At 40.7% G+C, this 24,975-nt stretch overlaps 1 protein-coding gene across 2 annotated transcripts; it reads left to right on the forward strand.

Annotated features, from left to right (window-relative positions):
* The first annotated feature begins 5,555 nt into the window (after positions 1-5,555).
* LOC117655507 (protein mono-ADP-ribosyltransferase PARP12-like) lies at positions 5,556-22,016 on the forward strand. 2 transcript variants are annotated; one of them, XM_034403033.3, is made up of 8 exons: positions 5,556-6,055; positions 10,860-10,997; positions 12,696-12,816; positions 14,450-14,546; positions 17,644-17,725; positions 19,613-19,743; positions 20,327-20,478; positions 21,706-22,016. In XM_034403033.3, the coding sequence occupies exons 2-8, from the start codon at positions 10,902-10,904 to the stop codon at positions 21,984-21,986; spliced, it is 960 nt and encodes a 319-aa protein (XP_034258924.2). In that variant the 5' UTR covers positions 5,556-6,055; positions 10,860-10,901; the 3' UTR covers positions 21,987-22,016. The 2 variants fall into 2 exon arrangements, with proteins under 2 accessions (XP_034258924.2, XP_034258926.2); XM_034403035.3 differs by having other exon boundaries at positions 10,863-10,997.
* Positions 22,017-24,975: the final 2,959 nt, after the last annotated feature.

Below are 24,975 nucleotides of genomic sequence, written 5' to 3' on the forward strand. Positions count from 1 at the left end.
ACTGTTTTAAGACTGATGTGTTGGACTGAAATGCATGGCTTTGTAAGACAGAGGGCCGAGCATCTTGTAAATGTTTTGTATATTAAATGGCAGCATTGCTAATTCTCTTCAGTCTATATCTGTTTCAGATGTGTTCATTCATAAATACATACTATTTCTGCCTTAATCTGTATGTTTCCGAAAAAAAAGTAGAAAAATATACTCATTTTATATGCATTTTGTCATAAAGTATACATTTTGCTGTAAACTATCCAAGTTTATTTATTTGGACTGAAAATTAGGGTGTAAGATTTGAAGAAGCATTAAATTGCTTCTTTGGTGTAATAGTTAAGGTATTGGTCTAGAAACCAGGAGAAGGTGAATCTTAGTCCCATTTTGGGCATCTCTCTCTCTCTCTCTCTCTCTCTCTCTGAGGTTCTCACTATCAGGAAATTTCTTCTTAGTTCCACGTAGGATTTCTCTTCCAGCCTTTCCTTCTTGTTTGGATGTATTATTTCAAGTATTTTTCTCATTAGTGCAGTATAAAGCCGTATTATCACTTCACGTGATCTTGATGTTATCCCTCTTTAATGCAGGGCTCAACTCATAGCAGTTGGCTTCCACATGTGGAGAAATTAAAATGTTCAAGGACCTTATTTACATTTTGTGTGTGTATGCCTTTAAATGCTTATTCTAGGAGAATTAAAATAGTTATGGTATTGTTACAATGGGGGCAGCATCTAGCTAAATTTGTTTGCTCTCAGAAACAGAAAGTGGGGTCTGATTTGGTAGTAACTTGGATGGAGGAACTCGAGGGCACTCCATATCTATGTACATGGATACATGTATACTTTACATGGAAATAAAAAAATATCATCTCAATAGACAATGCTAGCAAATCAACATTGCCAAGAGAACCCTATCGATGCGTCGATGTGATCACTAAATTGAGATCTTCTTTAAAGTGTTTCTGCTCACTGCAATTTAAACACCCTTTAATATACAGGTAGTCCCAGAGGTGAAATTCAGCAGGTTCTGACAGAGAACCGGTAGCGGAAATTTTGAGTAGTTCGGAGAACTGGCAAATACCACCACTGGCTGGCCCCAGAGTGCAGTGGGAATGGAGATTTTGCAATATCCATCCCCTGGAGTGGGGTGGGAATGGAGATTTTGCAGTATCCTTCCTCTGCGATGCCCACCAAGCCATATCAAACCCACCAAGCCACGCCCACAGAACTGGCAGTAAAAAAAATTGAATTCCACCACTGCCATTTTCCAATGTCTAAACTAGAGGAAGAAACAGGATGTGATTTTAATTTATTGCCAAATCTACAGCATGTAAATTAGAGGTGGGTTTCAGCAGGTTCTGACCAGTTCTGGAGAACCAGTAGCGGAAATTTTGAGTAGTTCGGAGAACCGGTAGTAAAAATTCTGACTGACGCCGCCCCCATCTATTCTCTGCCTCCCAAATCCCAGCTGATAGGGAGGAAATGGGGATTTTGCAGTAACCTTCTCCTGGATTGGGGAGGGAATGGAGATTTTACAGTATCCTTCCTTTGCCATGTCCACCAAACCACGCCCACCAAGCCATGCCACACCTACCAAGCCATGTACACAGAACCAGTAATAAAAAATTTTGAAACCCACCACTGATGTAAATGTAGTGTTGTGATGTGGTTAGCTTTATACTTTGAAACTAAAATTTAAGAATTGTAGGAGTTTAATTTTCAATAGAATAATATATCGAAGGTTCACCAACATGGCATCACACTTTTTAAAATGTAATAATTTTATATGTTATTTTATCTAATGGATATAACTTAGAAAGCTATTTTAATAGAATGCATATTTCATTATTATATGTTCTAATAGACACATTGTGATACATACATCTTATTGAAAAGTGCATTGCCAAATTATGCACAGTGCAAATGTCGAATTATAATTACGTTTTATATTTGTGGGGCTCTGAGAATTATGGTGGGAATGCCTATTGAACCCATTTCTTCACAGTGCCTAGAATTAAAACAATTGTTCTGCAATACCATTCTCCTTCAAATTATTCCCAACACATTTAAAAGTAAACCTGCATTTTCCCCACACTTGTCCACACCATCTGCAGATCAAAAATATGTTCAGCATAGTGCCATGATCCATGTTTGTAATTCTAGAACTAACCAAAGGCACATTTAATCAATAATTGATCATTCAATGCCGACCAATAGCTGAATACAGGGAATACCACCCAATCAAAGTTCTCTCTCTTTCAAAATTGCCAATTATTGAATTACTATCTTCATCCAATCCCACAAGATCTGCCAGAATTCTCTAAATTAAGAAATATCCATTAATTGATTAATTTGGCTTAATTTGGTTTTTTCCAGGCAGACAAGAGACTCTTAGCAGGTTACAAACTTAAAAAATAAAACACCAAAACATTCACAGTGCAAAACAAATCAAATCAAAATGAATGAAAAATAAACTGGATAGGAGCCTGGATAGCTCAACAGACTAAGCACTATAATTTAACACCATCTGTCTGCAATTAAAGTAAGATCGAATCTCGCCAGGCTCAAGGTTGACTCAGCCTTCCATCCTTTCTAAGGTAGGTAAATTGAGGACCCAGTTTGTGGGGGCAATAAGCTGACTTTGTATAAAAATATACAAAAGTATGAAGGCTATTGCTTAATGCACTGTAAGCCGTCCTGAGTCTCCAGAGAAGGGCGGCATATAAATCAAATTAAAAAAAACAACAAAAAACTGGCATAAGCACAATAACTTAAAAAATGACAAAAACATGAACAAAAATACTGACACAACCAATAAATAGATGGTGACATTCTGAGTTCCACAATAGCTCTGTTTTGAATAATTTCTGAGAAAACAATTTCTGAAAAATAGGTTCTTTCTGATATTGTTAATCTTCACATCAGGCAAAATTATTAATCTTGATTCTCCAGATACTAAAGTCTACTGTGTATTAAAAAACTTGCTTTCAGCACAAACTTCAGAGACCTGTCATGACTAAGATTAGCACACAGTAGTTGCTTTGTTGCAGACAAGAAAGTAAGATAACTTCCACATGCCTTTCTATAGAATGTAAGTGAAAAATATTTTTCTTTCAGGACAAAAATTGATTTCTTTTCTATCCATTTCAATAAATCTTATTTTAAAAAGTGAGTATAAATTGACACGCCTTTATTTTAACTCAAGGTTCCATTTCCTGAAAAGAAAAGCAACTGGCCCAGTCTATGTAATATGGACTTTGACCATTTTGTATTTTAATTGCTTGCTATAATTTATTAATGCTTCTATAACTGGTTTAAAGGTAAGAGATTTTATACAGAGAATTACACCTGAACATAGATACAAATCCAGTCCTTCTCTCTCCAAAGTTAAAACCATTGGCATCACTAGAATGGTTTTCAGATCAGCAGTTGTGAAACAGAAACGTATCAGGAAATGCTGATGTTAATCATGCTAAAATACAAAATTATATATTTTTTTGCTTTCTTCTAAATGAACAATCTTCTTCCTGAATGTGTGACGCTCTGAAGCTTGGGTTCAGCCTCCAGATTCAGGGTCCAAAACTTGCTGTAAACTGAACTTGATGGAGGAGGAACACAGGAAAAATTAAGTGTATTTAAATGTTTAATTAAAGTCAGTGTAAATTTTTGTTCTGTGCTGGTCTCACATTTTAAAAACAAAAAACAAAGAGTTGTGCAGAATTTTATATCTGTTCATCTCATTTTAAATAATAATAGACAGGAAACAGGAACTGAGGCCATAACAGCTACATATCATATGTATGTATCGGGGTGGGTTCCACTTACCTTTACTACCGATTCACATCGTGCCCGCACGTATGTGCTTGCTTAACTCGTGCGCACACACGCTCTTCTCCGCATGTGCAGAAGCTTCTGCCCATGCCCAGATCACTTCTGATGATGTCCGGGTCAGTGGGCCAAGCCTCCCGCCAGTTTTACTACTGGTTCTATAGAACCGGTCCAAACCGGGGGCAACCCACCACTGGTATGTATACTACATACATATACATGAAGTTGGTATGAGGGAATCATACAGTGGTGGGATTCAACCAGTGTAACAACCGGTTTGTGCGGTGCATTTGAAAAGAGCTCTAAAACCTACCTTCTACTGCAGCCCCGGTGAGGCACAGCAATCCATTCTGCTGTGCTGATTAGCTGGGCTGCAAACAAAGGAAATATAGGGCAATATAGGGCAGGGGCAGGCAGGCAGGCCCAGCTGATTGTTAGAGCGAACCAGTTTGCTCTCAGCTGATCGTTGGAGCTACCAGTTCGCCCAAAACGGTGCGAATGGGCTGAATCCCACACCTTGAATTATACCAACTTCATGTTCATTTCCAGCTTCATGTTCAGCTTTCTTCATGACTAAGAATATTGACTCAGAGTGCTGGGAGTTGTAGTTGTAGTTCAATTTTGCAGAAAATCTTAGATCTTCCATTCCTACTTTGGGTAATATGCACCAAGTCACTTATGACAGGGAGGAATAAAGACTGGATTCACATAGTAAACTAAACTATAATTTCATTGGTTAGTTTGTGGCATAAGTGTTTTACACACTCAGCCAGGTTATGATTCAATATAACGTACAAATGCAAACAATTGTTTATTTAAAGATCTATGATTCCCTAGATTGGTATTGTGGAAACTCAATCAATATTGTGTGGAGTTGATTGTTTCAGCCTGTCTATGCATTTTCCAACATCTGCTAATTCATGACTCTTCCAGATATCCTTCCTTCCTTCCTTCCTTCCTTCCTTCCTTCCTTCCTTCCTTCCTTCCTTCCTTCCTTCCTTCTCAACTATTGTGGCTACCTCACTGTTTTTAGATTCAGTTATAGCTATTTTTTAAAAAAAGTTTAAAACATTCTACCTTCTCCTCACATTCAGTATACATACTCACACATAAACACACACACACACACCCTAGCTGATAGAATTATGTCAGTACCATGTCCCACAATTTGAGAATGCATTTGCTATCAATAGATGGTTAAATGTGGATCACTTTGATTGAAACTGCAGTGGTTTACATCCACCGTTTTTAGGTTGTGGTTGTTAGCTACACTGCACCACAAACCATTTAACCACCTTTTAGTCTAGCAGATTGTTCAAATTCAAATTCTCGGTTATTCTGAAGTACAGTGTGTACAGAAAAAAAGCAGGCAAATGTTAAGAGAGTTAAAGAACACAAGAGCCTACTCCACTAATTCTGGAAATAATTATAATTTCGTGCCTATGGTGAGTTTTCTGCCAGTATCCACAAAACTGTCCCTTCCTGTTCTGAATTAATTTCCCAGCTCAGGAGGGAATAAAATAATAATGGAAGTTTGTAACATAAAGACCTGAGATGTTTTTTTTTTTTTAAAAGCCTATCCTAGTTGACTGTAATATCTGCATGAATCATAGTTTTCCATAGGTAGGTGCTAGTCTAAGAAAGACCTGGGAAGGGGTTAATAGGTGGACTTTTACCTTGGAGCAGCTGACTTTCCAGTTAATTATCCCGCCCAAGAGATAATTCCAGAGGGCTGTTCTTTGTCCTCCCTGTTGAGTTAGAGAGCAGGAGCACAGGAAAAAGTCCAGACAGAAGTCAAGGCTTGGCAGATTTTTTTTTTTTTTGTATTTTTGTATCTTGATAAAATTTAGTCTCCAGGAAAAAGAAAAAAAAAAGTGACATGGGGGATTTTGATTACCTGCAATATGAAAGCTTTACTTCAGAATTAGGGTGGAAGTGACGTCTGCCATAAAATTTTGGGAATTAGAAACTTTGTAGTGAGGTTTTGTTTTGTTTCCTTCTTTTCATTTTGTAGCCTTTTCTGATCGTTTTAAAACCTTCCCTTCTGGCATGAATTTGATCCAGCCTTGTATTTTGCTGGGCTGGTTGTAAACTTACGAATATGGTTTGATTGCTGCAAAATTTGTTCACATGAAAAAGAATGGATATATACTTGCTTTCTCTTGCTGTTTCTACGTGAATATTGTTGTTGGGTTTATCTAGGGAATAATCAAAGACAAGAGAAGGAACTCCAAGAAAAGGTAAGTGAATAAATTGATTCTCTTGAGGTTTTTTTTTTTTTTTTTTAAAAAACAAAACCAGCAACTGTCCTCAGGCCTAGCGAAGGACAGCTGTATGGAGAAGATGAAGTTGTAAACCCATCAATCTGGGAACATTGTATGTTCACAAGAAAGCCTCAGGGCAAAGTTTAATGTGCTGCTTGTTGAAATCCTTCAAAAGTATTTCTTATTTGAAATATGCATTTCCAAGGAATTGGGAATAATAACAGAATAACGTATCCATTTAATTGGTAATGCATCTTGAGCAAGCTAGAGAACAAGAGGAAGAAACTACATGCACATGTTGACGTTAGGTCAGTTACAAACCTAGTGGAGGAATGCATGCAACATGCTGGCTAGTGTGAGATAGTTTAGCGTATTGTGTGAACAAATCCAGGGCATTTGCTCAGCTTAGGGTTTATGATATTCAGCAAACTCAATAACCAAGTCAAGCATGTTACAATGTTCATAACAGGGAGATGCCCATTGAGTGTTGCAATAGAGAGGTAGATGTAGCTACGCGGTCATTGGTTTTGGTTCTTATATCCAAAAGGAAGTAATGCATGATCAAGTCCCTGATTTGCTTCTGTATATGAATTTAGGAAAGTGTCCATTACTATAAACCATGGCTCACTCTAGATGAATCTTATCCAAGCAGGTTTGATTTGAATACTGTGAAATTTCAGGCAGCTTAGCAGTATTTTCAACGCTACCCTAAATACTAATAAAATGGAGCCCTTTTGAAAGCAAGTGCTTTGTTTTACAACTTTTCTGTTCTCCTCAGATCCACCTCAAGTATAGATAATTTTCCTGATTGCATTGGTCAAATCTTTTGTTACTCTGAGGGGATCATATGATCCACCTGAGCCTGAGTAGGATTGTTTTCAGGAGATCTGGAGAAGGTGGAAGAGATCAGCCCTGCATAAGGGAAGGATACTTAACAATTTTTAACGTAAGACTAGCTAGATTCACAATCCATGTTGCAGTTAAACTTGGATTGGCACCAGGAAGATGGAGGTTCAAATGCACTTTCATTTCACCCATCGAAACTGACTCAGGGACTTTGGACCAATTGTACTGTCTGAGCCCAACCTACCTTAGAGAGGAGATGTTCTGGGGGAAGACTAGAATTCAAGCTCCTGAGGGAAGGCAGGATGGAAATCCAATGAATAATGAAATAAAAATGTGCTAAGCTAGGAAGAAACCAGTGGTGGGTTTCTATAGAACCAGTAGTAAAACCGGTGGGAGGCTCCACCCATTGACCCCAACGCCATCACATGCGCACGCAGCCCCATTGCATTACCTCTACCAGTAGTAAAGGTAAGTAGAACCCACCCCTGGAACAAACATAATGTTGGCAGTGCTAGTTGGTATGTTTGCCATGAGATTTGGGATTTAAGTGGACATTATGCAATGACTGATGAAGTCACCAATGGATAGTTGTTCTGGGTAACCCAATGTTGCTATTTTTCTTTTGTGAGTCATGATGGGAAGCCATTCCTAGAGAAAGGAGGTTGACAGTCAAACACAGACTTTGCTTCTCTGTTCTTTCTCAAGTAACATTGCAAATCATACAGTTAACAAGACAACTGGTAGAGAAACGGTTACCATTATTTATTCAGCACATTTCTACAAGGCTCATTTCACCTAAGTCAGGGGTGTCAAACTCAAGACCCGGGGACCGGATCTGGCCCATGGGATGCTTAGATCTGGCCTGTGGGGCTGCCCTAGAAACAGCAAAGGACTGGCCCAGAGTGCCTCTGCCAGCGAAAATGGAGCTTGGGAGCGCCACCCTCCTGAGCTCTGCTTTTGCTGGTAGAGGGTTGCAGGAAGCCATCGCAGCCTCAGGCTGCCACAGATGCCCCCGACACGAATTATGTCGATCTGGCCACACAGATCCTAGCCATGCCCATCCCAGCATCCGAGATCAAACACAACCAAGATGCGGCCTTTAATGAAATTGAGTGACACCGCTGACCAAAGTGACACAGTTTACAGTAGAAATGTGTAATATAAAATCATAAATAAGAACAAGTTAATTTTTAAAAAGTCAGTGTTAAGGTATTAAAAGTTAAAGGTTTAAAACATTAAAAAGGTTGAGAGAACCTCATCATGACACCAACCAAGCTCCCATATAATTTTTGATCCACATCCTAATTGGCAAAACCAGGTCTTAGCACTCTTTCTGAAGGCCAGAAGTGTGGGGCTCTGTCTCATCTCTGGGGGTAAGAGATGGGCAGGGCAGGGACAATGACAGAGAAGTTTTTCACCTGGATCCTACCAGTTTGAATTCTTTCTTTATTTATTTATTAATTAAATTTGTATACCGCCCTACTCCCAAAGGACTCAGGGCGGTGAACAGCCATGAATTCTTTGACTAATTATATCCAAAACATATCCTCCCTGCCTGACTGGGTGGGATGGGACAATGTAAAGACAATTCCTCAGATAATAGCAATAGCACTTAGACTTATATACCGCTTTACAGTGCTTTACAGCCCTCTCTAAAGGATTTACAGAGTCAACATAATTGCCTCCAACAATCTGGGTCCTCATTTTACCCACCTCGGAAGGATGGAAGGCTGAGTCAACCTTGAGCTTGGTCAGATTTGAATTGCCAAATTGCAGACAGCCGGCAGTCAGCAGAAGTTCCCTGCAGTACTGCATTCTAACCACTCCGCCACCATGGCTCTTGGTTGAGTAACTTGATAACTTGGTTGTACGTATGCCATTTCATAGGTTGTAGCCTGAACGTAGTCATAAATTTCTTGAACTTGAAATCAGAGGCCTTAAAAATGAATGGGATGCTACTTTCTTTGACTTATTTAAATTCACCTTCATTCCCTGTATAAAATGAAACAAACCAAATGTTAACAAGGGATGATATTTATGTAGTTACTTACCAAACACATCTAAATTCTATTAAAGTAACCAAAATATCTTTATATCCCCAAGGGATGTCACAACTTGTGAGCACCGCTAATGTTTGGAAATTGAAACTTGAAAAATTTGACACGCCCTACCATATCCTATTGAAACATTCATTGCCTGTCAACAGGGTCTACAACAAAGTTTAACATAGAAAACTACCTTTGCTCTAAAATTGTGAATCGGCAAAAATATACTGCACTCACTACCTAGATTTCTTTTTGAGTAGGGATTTTTTTGCGCGAGGACATTGATTATAGGATGTCCTAACCCATGATTACCTAAATCATAGGCTATTCAAGATAACTTCATTTTCTGGGTTTGCATAACACATTGAATTGTAATCTGATGACATGGCTTTGCTTTGAATATCATATTAGGCTGTAATGTTGTTGTTAAAGGTGGTGTCCATATCTGCAATTACTTTCTCTTTTTACATGGTTGGTTTATTCCAGCCGCATAGACCTCAATATTTTGCAACTCATCCTGGAGGGAGCTAAGACCACAACTTGATGGCACATATCAGGTCTAACTCTGCTGATTCCAGGAGTTCGATTCTGACCAGCTCAAGGTTGACTCAGCCTTCCATCCAATGGTGGATTCTTCCCGGTTCAGCCCGATTTGGCCGAGCTGGTAGTGGTGACAATATGATGTCACCGAACCGGTTCTCTTTGTTCAGGAGCTGGGCCCTCCCGCCCCTCCCCTCGCGTTATTCTTACCTTTTATTTGGCCCTGCCCCCAATCTATTCGCTGCCTCCCGAGTCCCAGCTGATTGGCTAGAAGGAAAAAAACTATTTAAACTCTTGCCATGGGGCTTCAAAGGGCCGCCCTACAGCTGATCAGTGTTAAAAGGCAATGTGGTGGTAGACCAGTGCCTCCAAAAACACATGGGTAGACTGGTGCCTCCAAGAACAAATGGATAGACTGGTGCCTCCAAGAACAAATGGGTAGACCGGTACAGCTCTGCAAGCAGTTAAAAGCCTGGTAGACCAATACCTCTGCTAATTCCTAAAGAATTGTCACATGACCATCAAACCACGCCCACAAAATAAGCCACGCCCACAGAACCGGTAGTAAAAACATTTAGAACCCACCCCTGCTTCCAACCTTCCGACGTTGGTAAAATGAAGACCCAGATTGTTGGGGGAAATATGCTGACATTTGTAAAACGTTTAGAGAGGGCTGTAAAGCATTGTGTCTAAGTCTGAATGTTCTGTTCATTTACTGTATGAGATGGTTCTGTGTAAGCAGACTTGATGGAAATTCAAAGCTATTTAAGAAAGGGGCAAAGTCTGGAATCTCTTACATCGAACATAAAAGTTAAACCTGGTTAGATAAGACAGACCAATTTTCCTGGATTTCCTTTATGGATTAGGACAGGGATTGAAAAAAAAAATATTAGCCAGCTTTAAGCAAAATTTAAAATGCAATCTATTTTAAGCAATTAATTTTTAAAACATCAAGAGAGTTGCTTCCAGAAGTTGCGGATGCGCCAGTACTGGAGATTTTTAAGAAGAGATTGGCCTGAAATGGTATAGAATTCCCTGCTTGACCAAAGGGTTAGCCTAGAAGACCTCCAAGGTCCTTTCCAACTTTGTTATTCTGTTTTAAGAGTAGTGGTATCTCCTGAGTCATGTGCATCCAGTTTGTAGGTTCCAGTTTTGAGTTGATTCATTGAAATGTTATGCCTACAAAAAGAGCCGCTGCTAGTAGATGTACTGCAAACATAGGTTCCCATAGAGGAGAACCTGACTGGAGGACATTGAATGTCTACCTCTTTGTCTCAGAGTAAAATGTGACTTAACTGATTTCCCTCCTTTGTTTTTATGTGCTTAATTTGTTTTTGTTTTTTTTCCAGAAGATGCCTGGTGCCAGAATTCATATCTGACTCTCCTAGCGAATGCCAATGGTCATGCTGTTTGACTCCATTGTCAGAGTAGAGTACATCTGGTATTGGCTAGATGAAAATGGCAAGTGGATTGAGTATGGCCAACAGGTAAATTTTTATCTGCTGGTGAATCAGACCTGGGATGTTGTCATTGCTGCTTCAAACAGCTTGAGCTTTGTTACACAGATTTATTAGCTGGGTTCACACACTGCAGTAAATTACAATGCAAAGCAAGTTGTTTGCCTTTGGCTTAGTGTGTGCACAGTGTGGCCTTTGTGACTTGAGATACTCTACGCTCAGCTATTAATATTTATAAGCTCAGCTTATTAAATCATGATAAAGCAAACGATTGCTGAATATGATAATTGAACGTGATCGTTTTCTGCTGCTGTAGACGTCACTACAGAGCAGCCCCTGGGCCCATGTCTTGAATATTGCTTGTCCCTGCTTTAAGGAATGGATGGTAGAGCTAAATACATGTTGTGGCCCGTCAGTGGCCTGTGCAGCTAGTAGCTGATTCCAACAGCGAGGAGGCTGGTGTGGTGCTGCGCCAGCAGCCTGTGCAGCTGGCACTCGAGTCGGACAATGAGGCTGGAGAAGATGTGGTGCCAGAGGCAGGGATTCAGCCAGGGCCTTCAGAACCTCCAGAAGCTCCCTTAAGTGAAGAGGAAGAAGAGGAGAAGCCTCTTCTCGATGCACGGGTGCGCAGAGCTGCCAAAAGGCAGGAGTGGCTCCTCAGGAGGAGGTCTCCTCGAGAATAAGGCTTGGGGCTAATTGGCCACTCCCTTAGCCTATTTAAGGAAGGACAACGACTGAGGCAATTTGCAGGGAACAACTTCGTTCACTCTCCTGCATGTCTTGATCTTAGTTCTTTGCAAATTGTTTCTGGGCTTTCTGCCAGCCACAGTAAGATTACGATTATTTATTCTTTGGATTCTTGTAGGCTGTTAAGAAAGTTAATTAACAGCCTTTGTTTTGAAAAAGACTGATTTAATTTAGTAAACTAAGATTTGTACAGACTTTGTGTGTACTGCGTTCTTTGGGGTCTGTAGCTGGGGCAGAACAATACAGATCATCCTTGACTTACAACAGTTCATTTAGTGACTGTTCAAAGTTACAACTGCATTCAAAAAAAGTGACTTGTGATCATTTTTCACACTCATGACCGTTGCAGCATCTTGATGGTCAGACGATCAAAATTCAGACAATTGACAACTGACTCATATTTATCATGGCTGTATTCTCCTGATTACCTTTTGCAAGCTTGTGAATAGCAAAGTCAATAGGGGAGCCAGATTCACTTAACAACCATGCTACTAATTTAACAGCTGCAGTGATTCACTTAACAACTGTGGCAAGAAAGGTGGTAAAAGGGGCAAAATTCACTTAACAACTATTTCACTCAGCAACAGACTTTTTGGGCTCGATTGGGGTCATAAATCAAGGACAACTTGTATGGATAGATAGTCCTTGTTTAGTAATTACAATTGGGACCAGAAATTCAGTTGTTAAGTGAATTGATCTCTAAGGGAAACCACAACTGTGCTTATGATCTTACTCCAGCTTTTCTTTGCTTTATAGACCTGGAAAAGTTGTACATGTGAGTATTGGTCGTAAAATTACCTTTTCATCACCATCACAACCGAGAGAGTTAATAAACAAGGACTACTGTAATGTAACATCCGATTTTGTGTTTTGCTGTCCAATGTGTTCAAACACAATGACCCAAGTTAATTTACTCATTTCCCCCTCTTTCCCTTCGGTCTCTGTTTTCCTACTATATTTTTCTTTCTTTCTGTTTTGCAGAACTCTGGGCACTGTGCTACCTCAATTTCATCCTCTGAGTTGGAGGCTATTTTCCTAACTGATTACAGAGAAGTTTTATTCTTCCAGGCTGGGACTCAGCTATATACATTGAATTTTCAAGGTAATTTTTAGCAATAATAGCTTGGGATGTGACAATGACTGCTAATTGGTTCCCCCTGTGAATGTTTATCAAAGAAGTCAAGATGGCGGCTACAACTCACATGATTTTTTTTTAGGGATGGAGCCAGTTCAAATTATTCAAATAATTTAACAACAGGTCCTCTGCCCTAATGATTTCTTCCAACAACCAGTTCACCAAACTGCTGAAAAAGTTAACAACCGGTTCTCCCAAAGTGGTGCGAACTGGCTGAATCCCACCACTGGATGGAGCTTTCATCACACTTTTGAAGCTACCACAATGGTGGGATTCAATTATTTTTAATACCTGTTTTGTGGGTGTGGCTTGGTGGGCATGGCTTGGTGGGTGTGGCAGGGGAAGGATACCGTAAAATCTTCATTCCCTTCCCACTCCAGGGGAAGGATACTGCAAAATCCCCATTTCCTCCCGATCAGGTGGGAGTCGGGAGGCAGAGAATAGATGGGGGTGGGGCCAGTCAGAAGTGGTATTTACAGGTTCTCCGAACTACTCAAAATTTCCACTACCGGTTCTCCAGAACTGGGCAGAACCTGCTGAATACCATCTCTGGCACCATCTTGATTTTTGAAAACTCCCCCTGCAGCCATCCCTGTTGCTAACAGGAACATTATTTATGTTTATTCAAACTGTCAAATGAAAAAAAAATGCAACCAGGCAAAACAATTGCCATTTAAGATTACCGAGTAGTACTCTGGGTTAAAAAAAAAAAACCATTCTGAACAAATATCTACCACTGCCAGTAATAGACATTTTCTTGACAGATCATTAATTTAACAAATGTAATCATTAAATATTTTGTTCATCTAGAGTCCTTGGGGTATAGTTTGTCTCTTCTTGATAATATTTTAGTAAGATTAAATTTCCATGAGACTGATCTGACTGAGATTCTGGTATCTTACCTTATTTTTAAATATTACTAAACCTGACACTGCCAGTTGTGGAATAGCACAGCATTTTTTAGGAAGCGAAAATGGGTGTTCCTCTCGGTTGTTCTTTGGAAGTTTTTGATTTCCAAATATAAGGGCTTCCCTCTATTATATTGATAATCGGATGTAAATCTGGCCAAGTGCATCAAATATAGTCCTCCTGTGCAGCGGTGGGTTTCAAATTTTTTTACTATCGGTTCTGTGGGTGTGGCTTGGTGGCCATGGCATGGCTTGGTTGGCGTGGCAGGGGAAGGATATTGTAAAATCTCCATTCCCACCCCACTCCAGGGGAAGGATACTGTAAAAACTCCATTCCCTCCCCAATCCAGGGAAAGGTTACTGCAAAATCCCCATTTCCCCCCGATCAGCTGGGACTTTGGAGGCAGAAAATAGATGGAGGTGGGGTCACCTCAGAATTTTTACTACTGGTTCTCCGAACTACTCAAAAATTTCTGCTACCGGTTCACCAGAACTGGTCAGAACCTGCTGAAACCCACCTCTGCTCCTGTGTAGCTAAAGTACTCTTTTTTGCATAGTCCACAAAGCTTTATCAACAACAGCAGATCAACCGTAGCAGCCTACAATGCCTTGTACTTAAGTTAAATTGATAAGTGAATTAATTCTTAGTAGAGGTGAGTTATTTGACAGTGTGTTTTGCTGTTTCCTTCAAGAGATGGTTCAGAGAAATGTGTACTACCAAACACAGAGAAGAGTCTGCAGATGGCCCCGACTTGTATTTTTTGGAGGTAGACGCAAAAGCGAGAAGAGGTAATTAATATTTTTCACAAAATCATTTACAGGTTGTTCTCGACTTAACAACCACAACTGAGTCCAAAATTTCTGTTGCTAAGTGAGGTGGTTGTTAAATGAGTTTTGCCCCATTTTGCGACCTTTCTTGCCACAGTTGTTAAGTGAATCACTCACTGAAGTTAGTAACACTATTGTAAAGTGAATCTGACTTCTCAATCGACTTTGCTTGTCAGAAGGTCACAAAAAGTGATCATCATCACCCCAGGATATGTAACCATTGTAAATATGAATCAGTTGCCAAGCACCCAAATTTTGATCCCTTCCCCCTTCTCCCAGTTTCAGCTCTGCCACTTCAGTAATTTCACAGTGACACTAGTCACAGTCCATGTGGTTCTTGGGCAGGTGGTGCCCTCCTACTCCAGACCTCTATCCAAAACCTCATAATATTGTGGGAGGAAAAAATAGCAATTATCTTAGTAGGAAAATGAAGAAAAACATTTCAGCCATTTCAAGCAAAAGGTCTGTGGAAAATAAATCACCGTTGCATTTGTTGTGGTCCACCAGCAGCCTGCGGAGCTGGCAGCGGAGTTGAACAGCAATGGTGCTGAGGAAGAAAATGGTCCAGTCCTGGAGGCTGGGGAAGGCCTGGATGAGGACTCTGCATTGGAGGCAGAAATGGGGCCAGGGCCATCAGGGAGTGATGTATGGACTTCAGAGCCTCCAGAGGCTGACAGTAGAGAGGCAGAGGAACAGGAGGAGCCTGTTCCTAGTGCACATATGAGAAGAGCTGCCAGAAGGCAGGAGCAGATAAAGCAGAGAGGATGACTCGGGAGTAAGGCCAAGAGATGATTGGCTCCTCCCATAAGGCTTAAAAGACCAGCAACGGCTCTTGGCCTCTTTGTCGGAAATCAACGTTGAGAGAATTGGTTCTTGTTTCACTGTATTCATTTCTTGTCAGCGTCTTCTGCTTTGAATTTTTGCCAAGAAAAGCCTTTGGCAATTTGCCTAATTATCCCAAGGTCAGGTGATAAACTGTGTAATGGTGTTTTGAAGAATTTGCTTTAATTTAGTTTGGACTATACTGAGAATGAGTTAATTCTCAGCTGTTCTAATAAAGTCTGTTTTCAAACTGTTTGTATTTAATACTAACTACTTAGGGTTAAGTAGCCTGGGTCACAACAACGTTAATCCATTGAAACATTTCCAAATAAATAAACAACAACTGGATTTGTACATTGTGCTAATCAATATGTTACTTAAATCAGTGGTTCTCAACCTATTCTTCACCACGGACCCCCTTTAAATACCTTTTGTGGCCACTGACTACGGCCACCGACCCCCAAAGACTTAACTCAAAATTTAAATCATAACATTTCTTCAAGTCTTCGTGGGCCCCCTGTGATGACATCATGGCCCCTCAGGAGTCCACAGACCATTGGCTTAGAACTACTGATTTAAACCATGGTCTTGTTGGTCTGATTCACACTCTCATAAATTTACCAATCAAACTAGTGGATTCATATCTCACGCTAAGCTGAAAATCTAGTGTGCCAGTGCAGTACATAAACCCTCCCACTAAATGAATGAAGCTCAGTGTTTCTCAGTAATGCTTAGGTCTCCTAAGAAATATACTGCTGAAATGCACTCATACCACAGATGGGTTTCAGCAGGTTCTGACCAGTTCTGGAGAACCGGTAGTGGAAATTTTGAGTAGTTCGGAGAACCGGTAGTAAAAATTCTGACTGGCCCCGCCCCCATCTATTCTCTGCCTCCCAAGTCCCAGCTGATCGGGAGGAAATGGGGATTTTGCAGTAACCTTCCCCTGGAGTGGGGAGGGAATGGAGATTTTACAGTATCCTTCTCCTGCCATGCCATGCCCAGCCATACTCACAGAACCATTAGTAAAAAATTTTGAAACCCACTACTGACTCATTCCTTTGTCCTAAACTGTACTTGATTACAATTCCTGGGTTGTTTTCAAGTAAATACCTAAATATAATAGATTCCTGCAGTTTGCTGGCAACTGAATCATGTTTATATTCAGTTTCCACTTCCAATGTATGCTTCTCAATGATTTTGTTGGAAGTGTGACTTTCAAACAATTTGACCATAAGGAGCTTTGAGATGTAGTATTTCAGGGAATTAAGCCTGCTCTCTGGCTCTCCTCCTCCTGGTAATCTATGGTCAAAGAGGTGCTTATCATATATTTCTTTAAATACATCTTTCTGTTACAGTTATAAAACCTGCTTCATTGCTCATGGTTTAGGCTCAGTTCCCAGTCTCATGACACTCTTATAGACAAACATCTCCTCTCCATCATTTTACATCTTTACTAACCCTGGATTTGATGAAATAAAAGTGATGATATTAGGAATAGCTTTCCAGTTCTAATAGCTTTCAATAATTTGGGAAAGGGCATTTTTTTTGTGTGTTTTAATGACCCCATAATCCTGTGCATCAGGGTGGAGTCGGGGCAACTGAATGGAACTGAGTGTTTACTGGATGACTTTCCTGTCGCCAATGCAGAGTTCTCAGCTGATATTTACTCATTGTGCCCAGAGAGAGAAATATCTGCCACTACCTAGGATCAAACTCAAAGCCTCCTGATTGTGAGGCAAGAACTCCATCTCTAGACCACTGCATCACTCTGGGAAAGGGTAAATATGTTTGGAAAAATTAGTTTGAGGAACTAACACAGTTTTTCTTGACCTGGTACCTTTCAGAGAGTTAGATCAGGGGTCCCCAAACCCTGGTCCATGGACCGGCATCAGTTTCGCGGCATGCCAGAAACTGGACCGCGAAAACAAGCAAAGCCCATCTGCGGGATGCAGGCAGTACACGAAACTACACCCCCTCTGGTCCGCAGAAAAACCTCTCTCCATGGAACCGGTCCCTGATGCCCAAAAGGCCCCCTCAGTGGGGGACCACTGAGTTAGATTGCTGTTTTCATCATTTCCAGCCACATTGAATATTTTAGCCAAAAACCAGCAGAGAGTACTGAATTGGAGAGGTTTGCTCCAAAATAGAAAGAGAAAATTGGAAATTAAATGAGACAATAATGCTCTTTGTTTCTTTATTTCCACAGTAATGCTCTTTGTTTATTTCCCATTTGCAGCTGCCGTTTTGAATCTTCTTTTCTCTTCCACTTGTTTCCTTCAACCTGGGATCAGTCAGCCCTTCCTAACATAGGCTATGAGGTATTCTGTTTTATCTGACCATAGCAACAACCTCTGTTTCTGCTCTTATTAAAAACATCTTCCATTTGCACAGTAGTGGGTTTCACTTACCTTTGCTACCGGTTCGGGACTGCGAGCATGTGCTTGTGCGCATTTGCTTCGCTCGTGTGTGGCGCTTCTGCGCATGCGCAGAACCTTCTGTGCATGCGCAGAGTGTCCATATTGACGTCTGGGCGGGTGGGCGGAGCCTTCCACCATCGCCGCTACCAGTTCGTCCGAACTAGGGCAAACTGGTAGAAACCCACCACTGCATGTGCAGTTGGGTAACTTCCTTCCCTTTTTCTTTCTCTGTCTTTCCACCCCCACCCTGAACACAACTTGGTATGTTCGTTCAGGTTTATGCCACCCTACTTCCTAAAACTTTCTCCCAAGTTCATAGGGGCTCAAATGCAGTTTGTTGGGGATCAGCATTTCCCTTTGCTCCCGACCATTTGATCATTGCTGTAATGTTGACAGAACTCATCTTTACAACATTTCTAGGGGGAAGATATCAGCTAACAATAAACAATACTGTTTGGTGGTATGGTTGGGTCATAAACGTCTCTAAGAGCCCTGGTGGCACAGTGGTTAAAGTGCAATATTGCAGGCAAACTCTGCCCATAGCTTGGAGTTCGATCTTGTTGGGGCTCAAGGTTGATTCAGCCTTCCATCCTTCTGAGGTTGGTAAAATGAGGACCCCAATTATGCAAATAATGTTTCTTCATTGCTCAGAGAATGCTGCTAAATGCTATGGGGTGGTATATAAGTCTAAAAGCTTCTGCTATTCCCTATGCCCCTGTAAGTGCCTAGAGATGACACCCAAACCTTCTTACCTCTGGCCTATGTCATATAAAAGCCACATCATTTGAAATAGTCCACCATTTCTTTTGAAAGTAGCTTTCAGGTGGCTTGAAAGATACTTCTGGTTTTTTGTGAACATCAGACACAATTAAATGTGAAATAGCCCTCTGGCAAATAATGATAAGTGAACAGTTTTACTGGGGTTACACCATCATGTCCCTTGGCAATATTTTGCATGTGCCCCCCCCACGCATGAGCACGTGAACCCCCCACGCGCCATGCCCCCATGCATATGCACGGCCCCCTCTTTGGGTCTCTGCCGCGCATGTCGGGGGGCGGGGAGCATGTGGAGGGCACACGCATGCACCACACACCCCCATGCATGTGTGCGCCCTCCTCATACACCCCCCGCATGCGCGGCAGAGACCCAAAGACCAGTTGATTGGCAGGAGGTGCACACATATGTGCAGCAGAGCTGAACTGGGGCAATGGCTTGCGTGCCATCAGAGAGGGCGCTGCGTCCCACCTCCGGCATGAGTGCCATACGTTCGCCATCACGCCCCTATACCATTTCAGACAAATAGTTATCCAATTTCTTCTTCAAAACTTCCAGTGTTGGAGTATTCACAACTTCTGGAGGCAAGTTCTTCCACTGATTAATTGTTCTGTCAGGAAATTTCTCCTTAGTTCTAGGTTGCTTCTCTCCTTGATTAGTTTCCACCCATTGCTTCTTGTCCTGCCCTCATGTGTATTGCTTAACTGTGAATCAAGGTTGGATAATTTATTAGAGGGATTAGAGACATAGTAAATGAACAATGATGTACTATGATTAAGACATATTTTTATGTATATGGTGAGGCCATGGTTTATAAAGTACAGTGGTTAGGTTCACTCACTATAATTATTTTTTAAGAAACTTATTCTGCTCTTAATTTATTTGATCTACATGGGTTATGTTACGAGCCCCCATTTTGACCTGAAAGGGACAAATATAGAAAGAATGAAAAATATTTATAGATCAAAAGCAACTAAAAGATTTGTTCACAATAGCTCTGATCTTGTTCCTAGCTGGTAGAGGTCTCTAATTCTTCAGAAGAGTATCATGAAATCAAGATGCTTTTTGAGAAGACAATGGAAGATTACATTATACGTAGACTTCAAAGAGTTCAGAACCCTTCTCTCTGGCAAGTCTTTCAATGGTTTGTATTGGATTTTAATTTTCCTCCTGGGGAGTCAAAATCATGGTATAATAATTGGATCCAGCACTGTATCTGGAACTTATCTTATGTGTTCTCTATTGAGTATTAGTACTGTTGTGAATTTATTTTTTGTGATCGTATACCATATCTATCTGGTTGTGAATAGACTGTGGCCTATAAGCAAAAAGTAGGAAGGGACCTTGGACATCATTTAAACCAGACTTTTCTAATCTGATCTGTTTGATCTAGTTCCATGTAGACTTAGATCATTGTTGCCTTACCACAGTTCTGCAGAATTCTAGCACAGCTCCAATTATGCTAGAGATTGAATTACATCATTCATGCATATCCATTGCTACTGAATGATAGCCTAGCTTAATAGATCTGGGAAAAATGAATTTAGTACTTTGTTTGGGAAAGCTACATTAAATTGGGGTAATAAATTTAGATTAGTAAATTTAGCTTAATAAATATGTTTACTAAATGTTTTAGATCCTTTTGCGGTATGTCTTTCAAGTCGGAAGAGAGAAGTGATTTAAATTCTTTTTGACCTCAAGTATAACTTGAAGTAGTTTGTTTCTAGGCAAAAAGAGCAGATGAAGAAGCTGAACAGAGGAAAGGAAATTGATGAACGGCTCTTGTTTCATGGCACTAGCACATCACACCTGCGTGACATCTGTGGGCAAAACTTTGACTGGAGAATTTGTGGCACGCATGGAACACTATATGGAAAAGGTACTGGAGAGTTGGGAAGAAGTAGTGAATTCTGGAAGAGCGAAGTATTCCCTACCTTGAATTAGAATTCACATAATTTGCAATATTTGAAGATATCTGAGTTTTGGCATCTTCAAGTATTGTTTTTCTATCTATTTCCCCAAATGTTTGCATTTATGTCCTGACTTTTATTTGAGAGCTCAAATCTGCATATGTGGGAAGCCTTCCCTAATTTTATTCCCACGATAACTCTGTTCAGCTGAAAGGTAGTGGCTGGAACTAAATCACTGAAATAAATCCTTTACTCCAGTGGAAGTGTGAACTTGGGTCTCTACTGTCCAACTCCTTAACCACTACACACTGACTTTCAATTACTTGGCAAATTGTACTACCAGGTAAATTCATGTGCGAGATATATAGTTGCAGTTTTGAATGCTTTGGTTCAGTGTGCCACCTAATGATTTTCCATATATGCATACTCAAACTGTCCGTCTGACACACACTCAACCCTATAATACATCCCTATTGTGTGAAGATTGTGTTATTGGACTACATTAACAGAGGCCTTACGTTTGAACACTGGAAGTAAAAGGAGCCATTAAAAACATGGGCGAATATGTTCTTGTGGGAAACTAGGGACCTCTAGTGTTGCTGAATCTGAGTATCCAGCAGTCCCAGCCAGCACAACCAAAGGGATGTTGGGAATTGTAGTTTAGTAATATTTGAAACAGGGGTAGGCTGCTGGGGGTTTGCAGGGGTTTGGGAGAACCTCTAGCTAAGATTCTGTGCAGTTTGGAGAACCCCCAAATCCCACTCCTGGCTGGCCCCACCCACCCCACCCTGCTCCTCCCAGGTGTCCCCATGCGGCCCGTTTTGGATGCAGGTAAGTGCAGGGTGCACACGGAGGCTCAGGGAAGAAGGCAAAGAATGGGCCTACCGGAAGGCTGGAAACGGGCCCGTTTCTGGCCTCCAGAGGGCCTCCGGAGCCTGGGGAGACTGTTTTCGCTCTCCTGGAGGCTCAAGGAAAGCCTCCGGAGCCCAGGGAGGGCAAAAATGCCCCCCCCCATGGTGCAGGAGACTGACTAGGCCACACCCACCATGGTCATGCCCACCCATCAACCGGGCAGAGAACCCCTTGCTAAAAATTGTTGAAGCCCACCCCTGATTTGAAACCTTGAACAATATATAGTAAATTAATTTTTTTCTTTACAAAGGGTAGGGTTTTTTTTAAAATGTGTTTTCTTGTAGGAAGCTATTTTGCCAGAGATGCCTGCTACTCCCACGCCTATTGCAAGTCGAAGAAACAAGCAAAGACCATGTTTGTAGCTAGAGTTCTGGTTGGAGACTATGTCCAAGGAAAAGCTTCTTATGTCCGCCCTCCTCCTAGACCTAACCAATCAAACGGCTTCTATGACAGCTGTGTGGACGATGTTCTGAATCCTTCTATTTTTGTCATCTTTGAGAAGCATCAGATTTACCCAGCCTATATTGTTGAGTATGAGGAGATATCCCATTGTGTGATCATGTAAAGGCATCAATTCTTTGCTCTTTTTTTTTCATGACCTTTCGTTTCTTTTTATATGTATATATAAATTTAAAATATTTCTTATTTAAAAGATGTCTGCGATTCTTTATTTCTATCTCTTGGAGGTAAAAGAAAGAAGACAATGCTTTTGTCTTTTGAATACTTTGCTCAGTAATTTCATCATCACCGGCAACAATTTATTATGAATAATAAGTAAAACTGGGGCTTCTTGTTTTAAATAAATAAATCTTTCATAAACATGCGAAGTGTGTATATACTGATGGGGCTGTGTGCACAAACAAATATGCACACAAACATTTACAAGGCCCTTTCATTTAAGATGCTGAAGTCCCTTTAATCATGAAATAATAGCACAGCTACACCTCTTGATGGTGCATAGCAAAATGAATGCTTTCTGAATAGCAATTGAATCTCCTCCATAATCTAGCCAATTGGTGCAACCATGTCTGTTGTGGAGCTCTTTTTGGAAAAGTCTGCTATGCTGTGGTTACTACTTGTTAAGAAATGGAGAGCTGCTTCATTTGGCTAACGGTAGAGGGCAGCAGGAGGATAAGTAAGAGATTGAACAAATCTTCCGTGAAGTCTCAGGAAGCTTGGTAATTTTTATATGATTGTGGATGAATAAAGATGATATGATTGCAAATGCATAATACTAGTTATTATTATGCATAATAAAGTTTAGAAGATATTAGGGCAGCAGATCTGGTTTGCAGAAATCAACACACCTTAGCTCTTTCCTATCATCTAATGATAGTCCCAATTTTTGCAGCTGGGAAAAAGTTTCAGTTGAGAATAAAGAGCAGCTTTGGAGACCCATAAAAGATGTTTGAAACATGGCTTGGCTTATATTGCATCTTGCATGAAAAAACCACCTATAAATCTTTAGGATATCTTCTTGTTAAGAGTTGTTGTATTCCAGTGTTTCTCAACCTTGGAGAACTTGAAGATGTGTGTGGTTCAATTCTCAGAATGCTGGCTTGGGTATTCTGGGAGTTGAACTCCACACATCTTCAAGTGGCTGAGGTTCAGAAACACTTTTTTTTATTCCACAGACAGCTCATTTTCTTTAATCATTGGCCCATTAAAATGTCATGCATGAAATGGTTGAATTTAAATCAACTTGAAAGTTACTTAATAGCTGTAGCATGATGATGATTACAGGCTTCTAAGTAACGCTGAAGCATAATTCTCAACATTCCTCAGCTTTGAGAACCGGGTTGAGGGCTGTGAATGACTCGTAATCCAGCAACATCTGGAGAACCAGAAGGCATGGGCTTTTCTTCAAGGAATTTTCAGGAATGTAATATATTGGATGGAAGGCATTGGCTCGTACATCAGAGGACAAATTTTCAGGACAATTCTTTGCTGTTGTAAATTCATTGTAGAAATGAGCAGAGTGGGGGAGTTTAAATTCTGAATGTTGTGTATTCTGTTTCTATTTTGCAGGGCAGAATTCAGCTATATAACTAGGATTAGTGTCAAAACCTCCTATAATAATGCAAGGAAAGTTGGGTTGCATCTTTTTGACTGTATTAGTCACTTTAAAAGGGGAGGTGGAGAAGTTAAAGCTTCCCTTTTGAAGAAAACCTAATGGACTGACATTAGGAGTCAAGGAGTCTCCCTGCCATGGAACATAACAGAATAATGGTTGGAAGGGACCTTGGAAGTCTTCTAGGTCCAACCCCCTGCTGAGGCAGGAAATCCTATATCATTTCAGACAAATGGTTATCCAATTTCTTCTTTAAAACTTCCAGTGTTGAAGCATTTACAACTTCTGGAGGCAAATTGTTCTGCTGGTTAATTGTTCTCACTGTCAGGAAATTTCTCCTTAGTTCTAAGTTGCTTCTCTCCTTGATTAGTTTCCATCCATTGCTTCTTGTCCTACTCTCAGGTGCTTTGGAGAATAGTTTGACTCCCTCTTCTTTGTGGAAGCCCCTGAGATATTGGAATACTGCTATCATGTCACTGCTAGTCCTTCTTTTCATTAAACACCATAATTAAATACGACATGATAAAAGGGTTTGTTACACAAGTTAGAGATCACAAAATATTGCATATATCAGTCTTGGCATTTCTCAACTTTAGCCAACTTTAAACTTTGTGGACTTCCGGAATTCCCCAGCTAGCATGCTGCCTGGGGAATTCTGGAAAGCCACCCAGCTTAAATTTTTCAAGATTGAGAAACACTGTTTTAATTGTTGTGTTTCTAGCAGGGGTGAAATCTGGAGAAAGATTCGTTTTTATGAATGAGAACAGGTCTACCTTCTTCAAGCCCCTTGCTTGAAAGGCAAGATGTAAACCAGGAATGGGCACATTTAAAACTCTGAGAGCAAGTTAGAGGCACCTTCCTAAAATGCTCACTAAAAAGGCTTGCATAGTCATTAAAAATCTGGTACATGCGTTTTAACAGGAAAAATATTCCATTCCTTCGGCCATCAAGAGGCTGCTCAGGGGTGAAATTCAGCAGGTTCTGACAGGTTCTGGAGAACCGGCAGCAGAAATTTTGAGTAGTTAGGAGAACCGGCAAATACCACCTTTGGCTGGCCCCAGAATGGAGATTTTGCAATATCCTTCCCCCAGGAATGGGGAGGGAATGGGGATTTTGTTGTATCCTTCCTCTGCCACGCCCACCAAGCCACACCTACCAAGCCACACCACGCCCACCATGCCATGCCCACAGAACCAGTAGTAAAAAAAAATTGAATTTCAGCACTGCCAGAGCTGCAACCACTTACAAGTTGTATCTTCTAAAGATACAATAGAGATGTCAATAGAGCAAATAATGATGATTCCAGAAACTGACCCTTTGAAGCGTTGCAGCTTCCCAGTTTGGTTTTCTTTTAATTAAAAGAGTCTAGAAATGAAACAGGCAGGGAATCCTACACCAAGAGAGATGTTTCAGCAGCCTTCCCCAAACTTTTATGTTCTCCAGATGGATGGACATCAACTGACAGAAGGTTTGTCTACAGGAG

The sequence above is a fragment of the Pantherophis guttatus genome, chromosome 7 (genome assembly GCF_059756535.1).
Source record: "Pantherophis guttatus breed Tessera chromosome 7, ASM5975653v1, whole genome shotgun sequence".
Classification (NCBI taxonomy): domain Eukaryota; kingdom Metazoa; phylum Chordata; class Lepidosauria; order Squamata; family Colubridae; genus Pantherophis; species Pantherophis guttatus.

What these genes read in the sequence shown, in the direction of transcription:
- LOC117655507 (XM_034403033.3), top strand. Translation starts at nt 10,902, where the DNA reads ATGCCAATGGTCATGCTGTTTGACTCCATTGTCAGAGTAGAGTACATC. An exon ending in GGATTGAGTATGGCCAACAG is followed by an intron (nt 10,998 to 12,695) that starts GTAAATTTTTAT and finishes TCTGTTTTGCAG; the next exon opens with AACTCTGGGCACTGTGCTAC. An exon ending in ATATACATTGAATTTTCAAG is followed by an intron (nt 12,817 to 14,449) that starts GTAATTTTTAGC and finishes GTTTCCTTCAAG; the next exon opens with AGATGGTTCAGAGAAATGTG.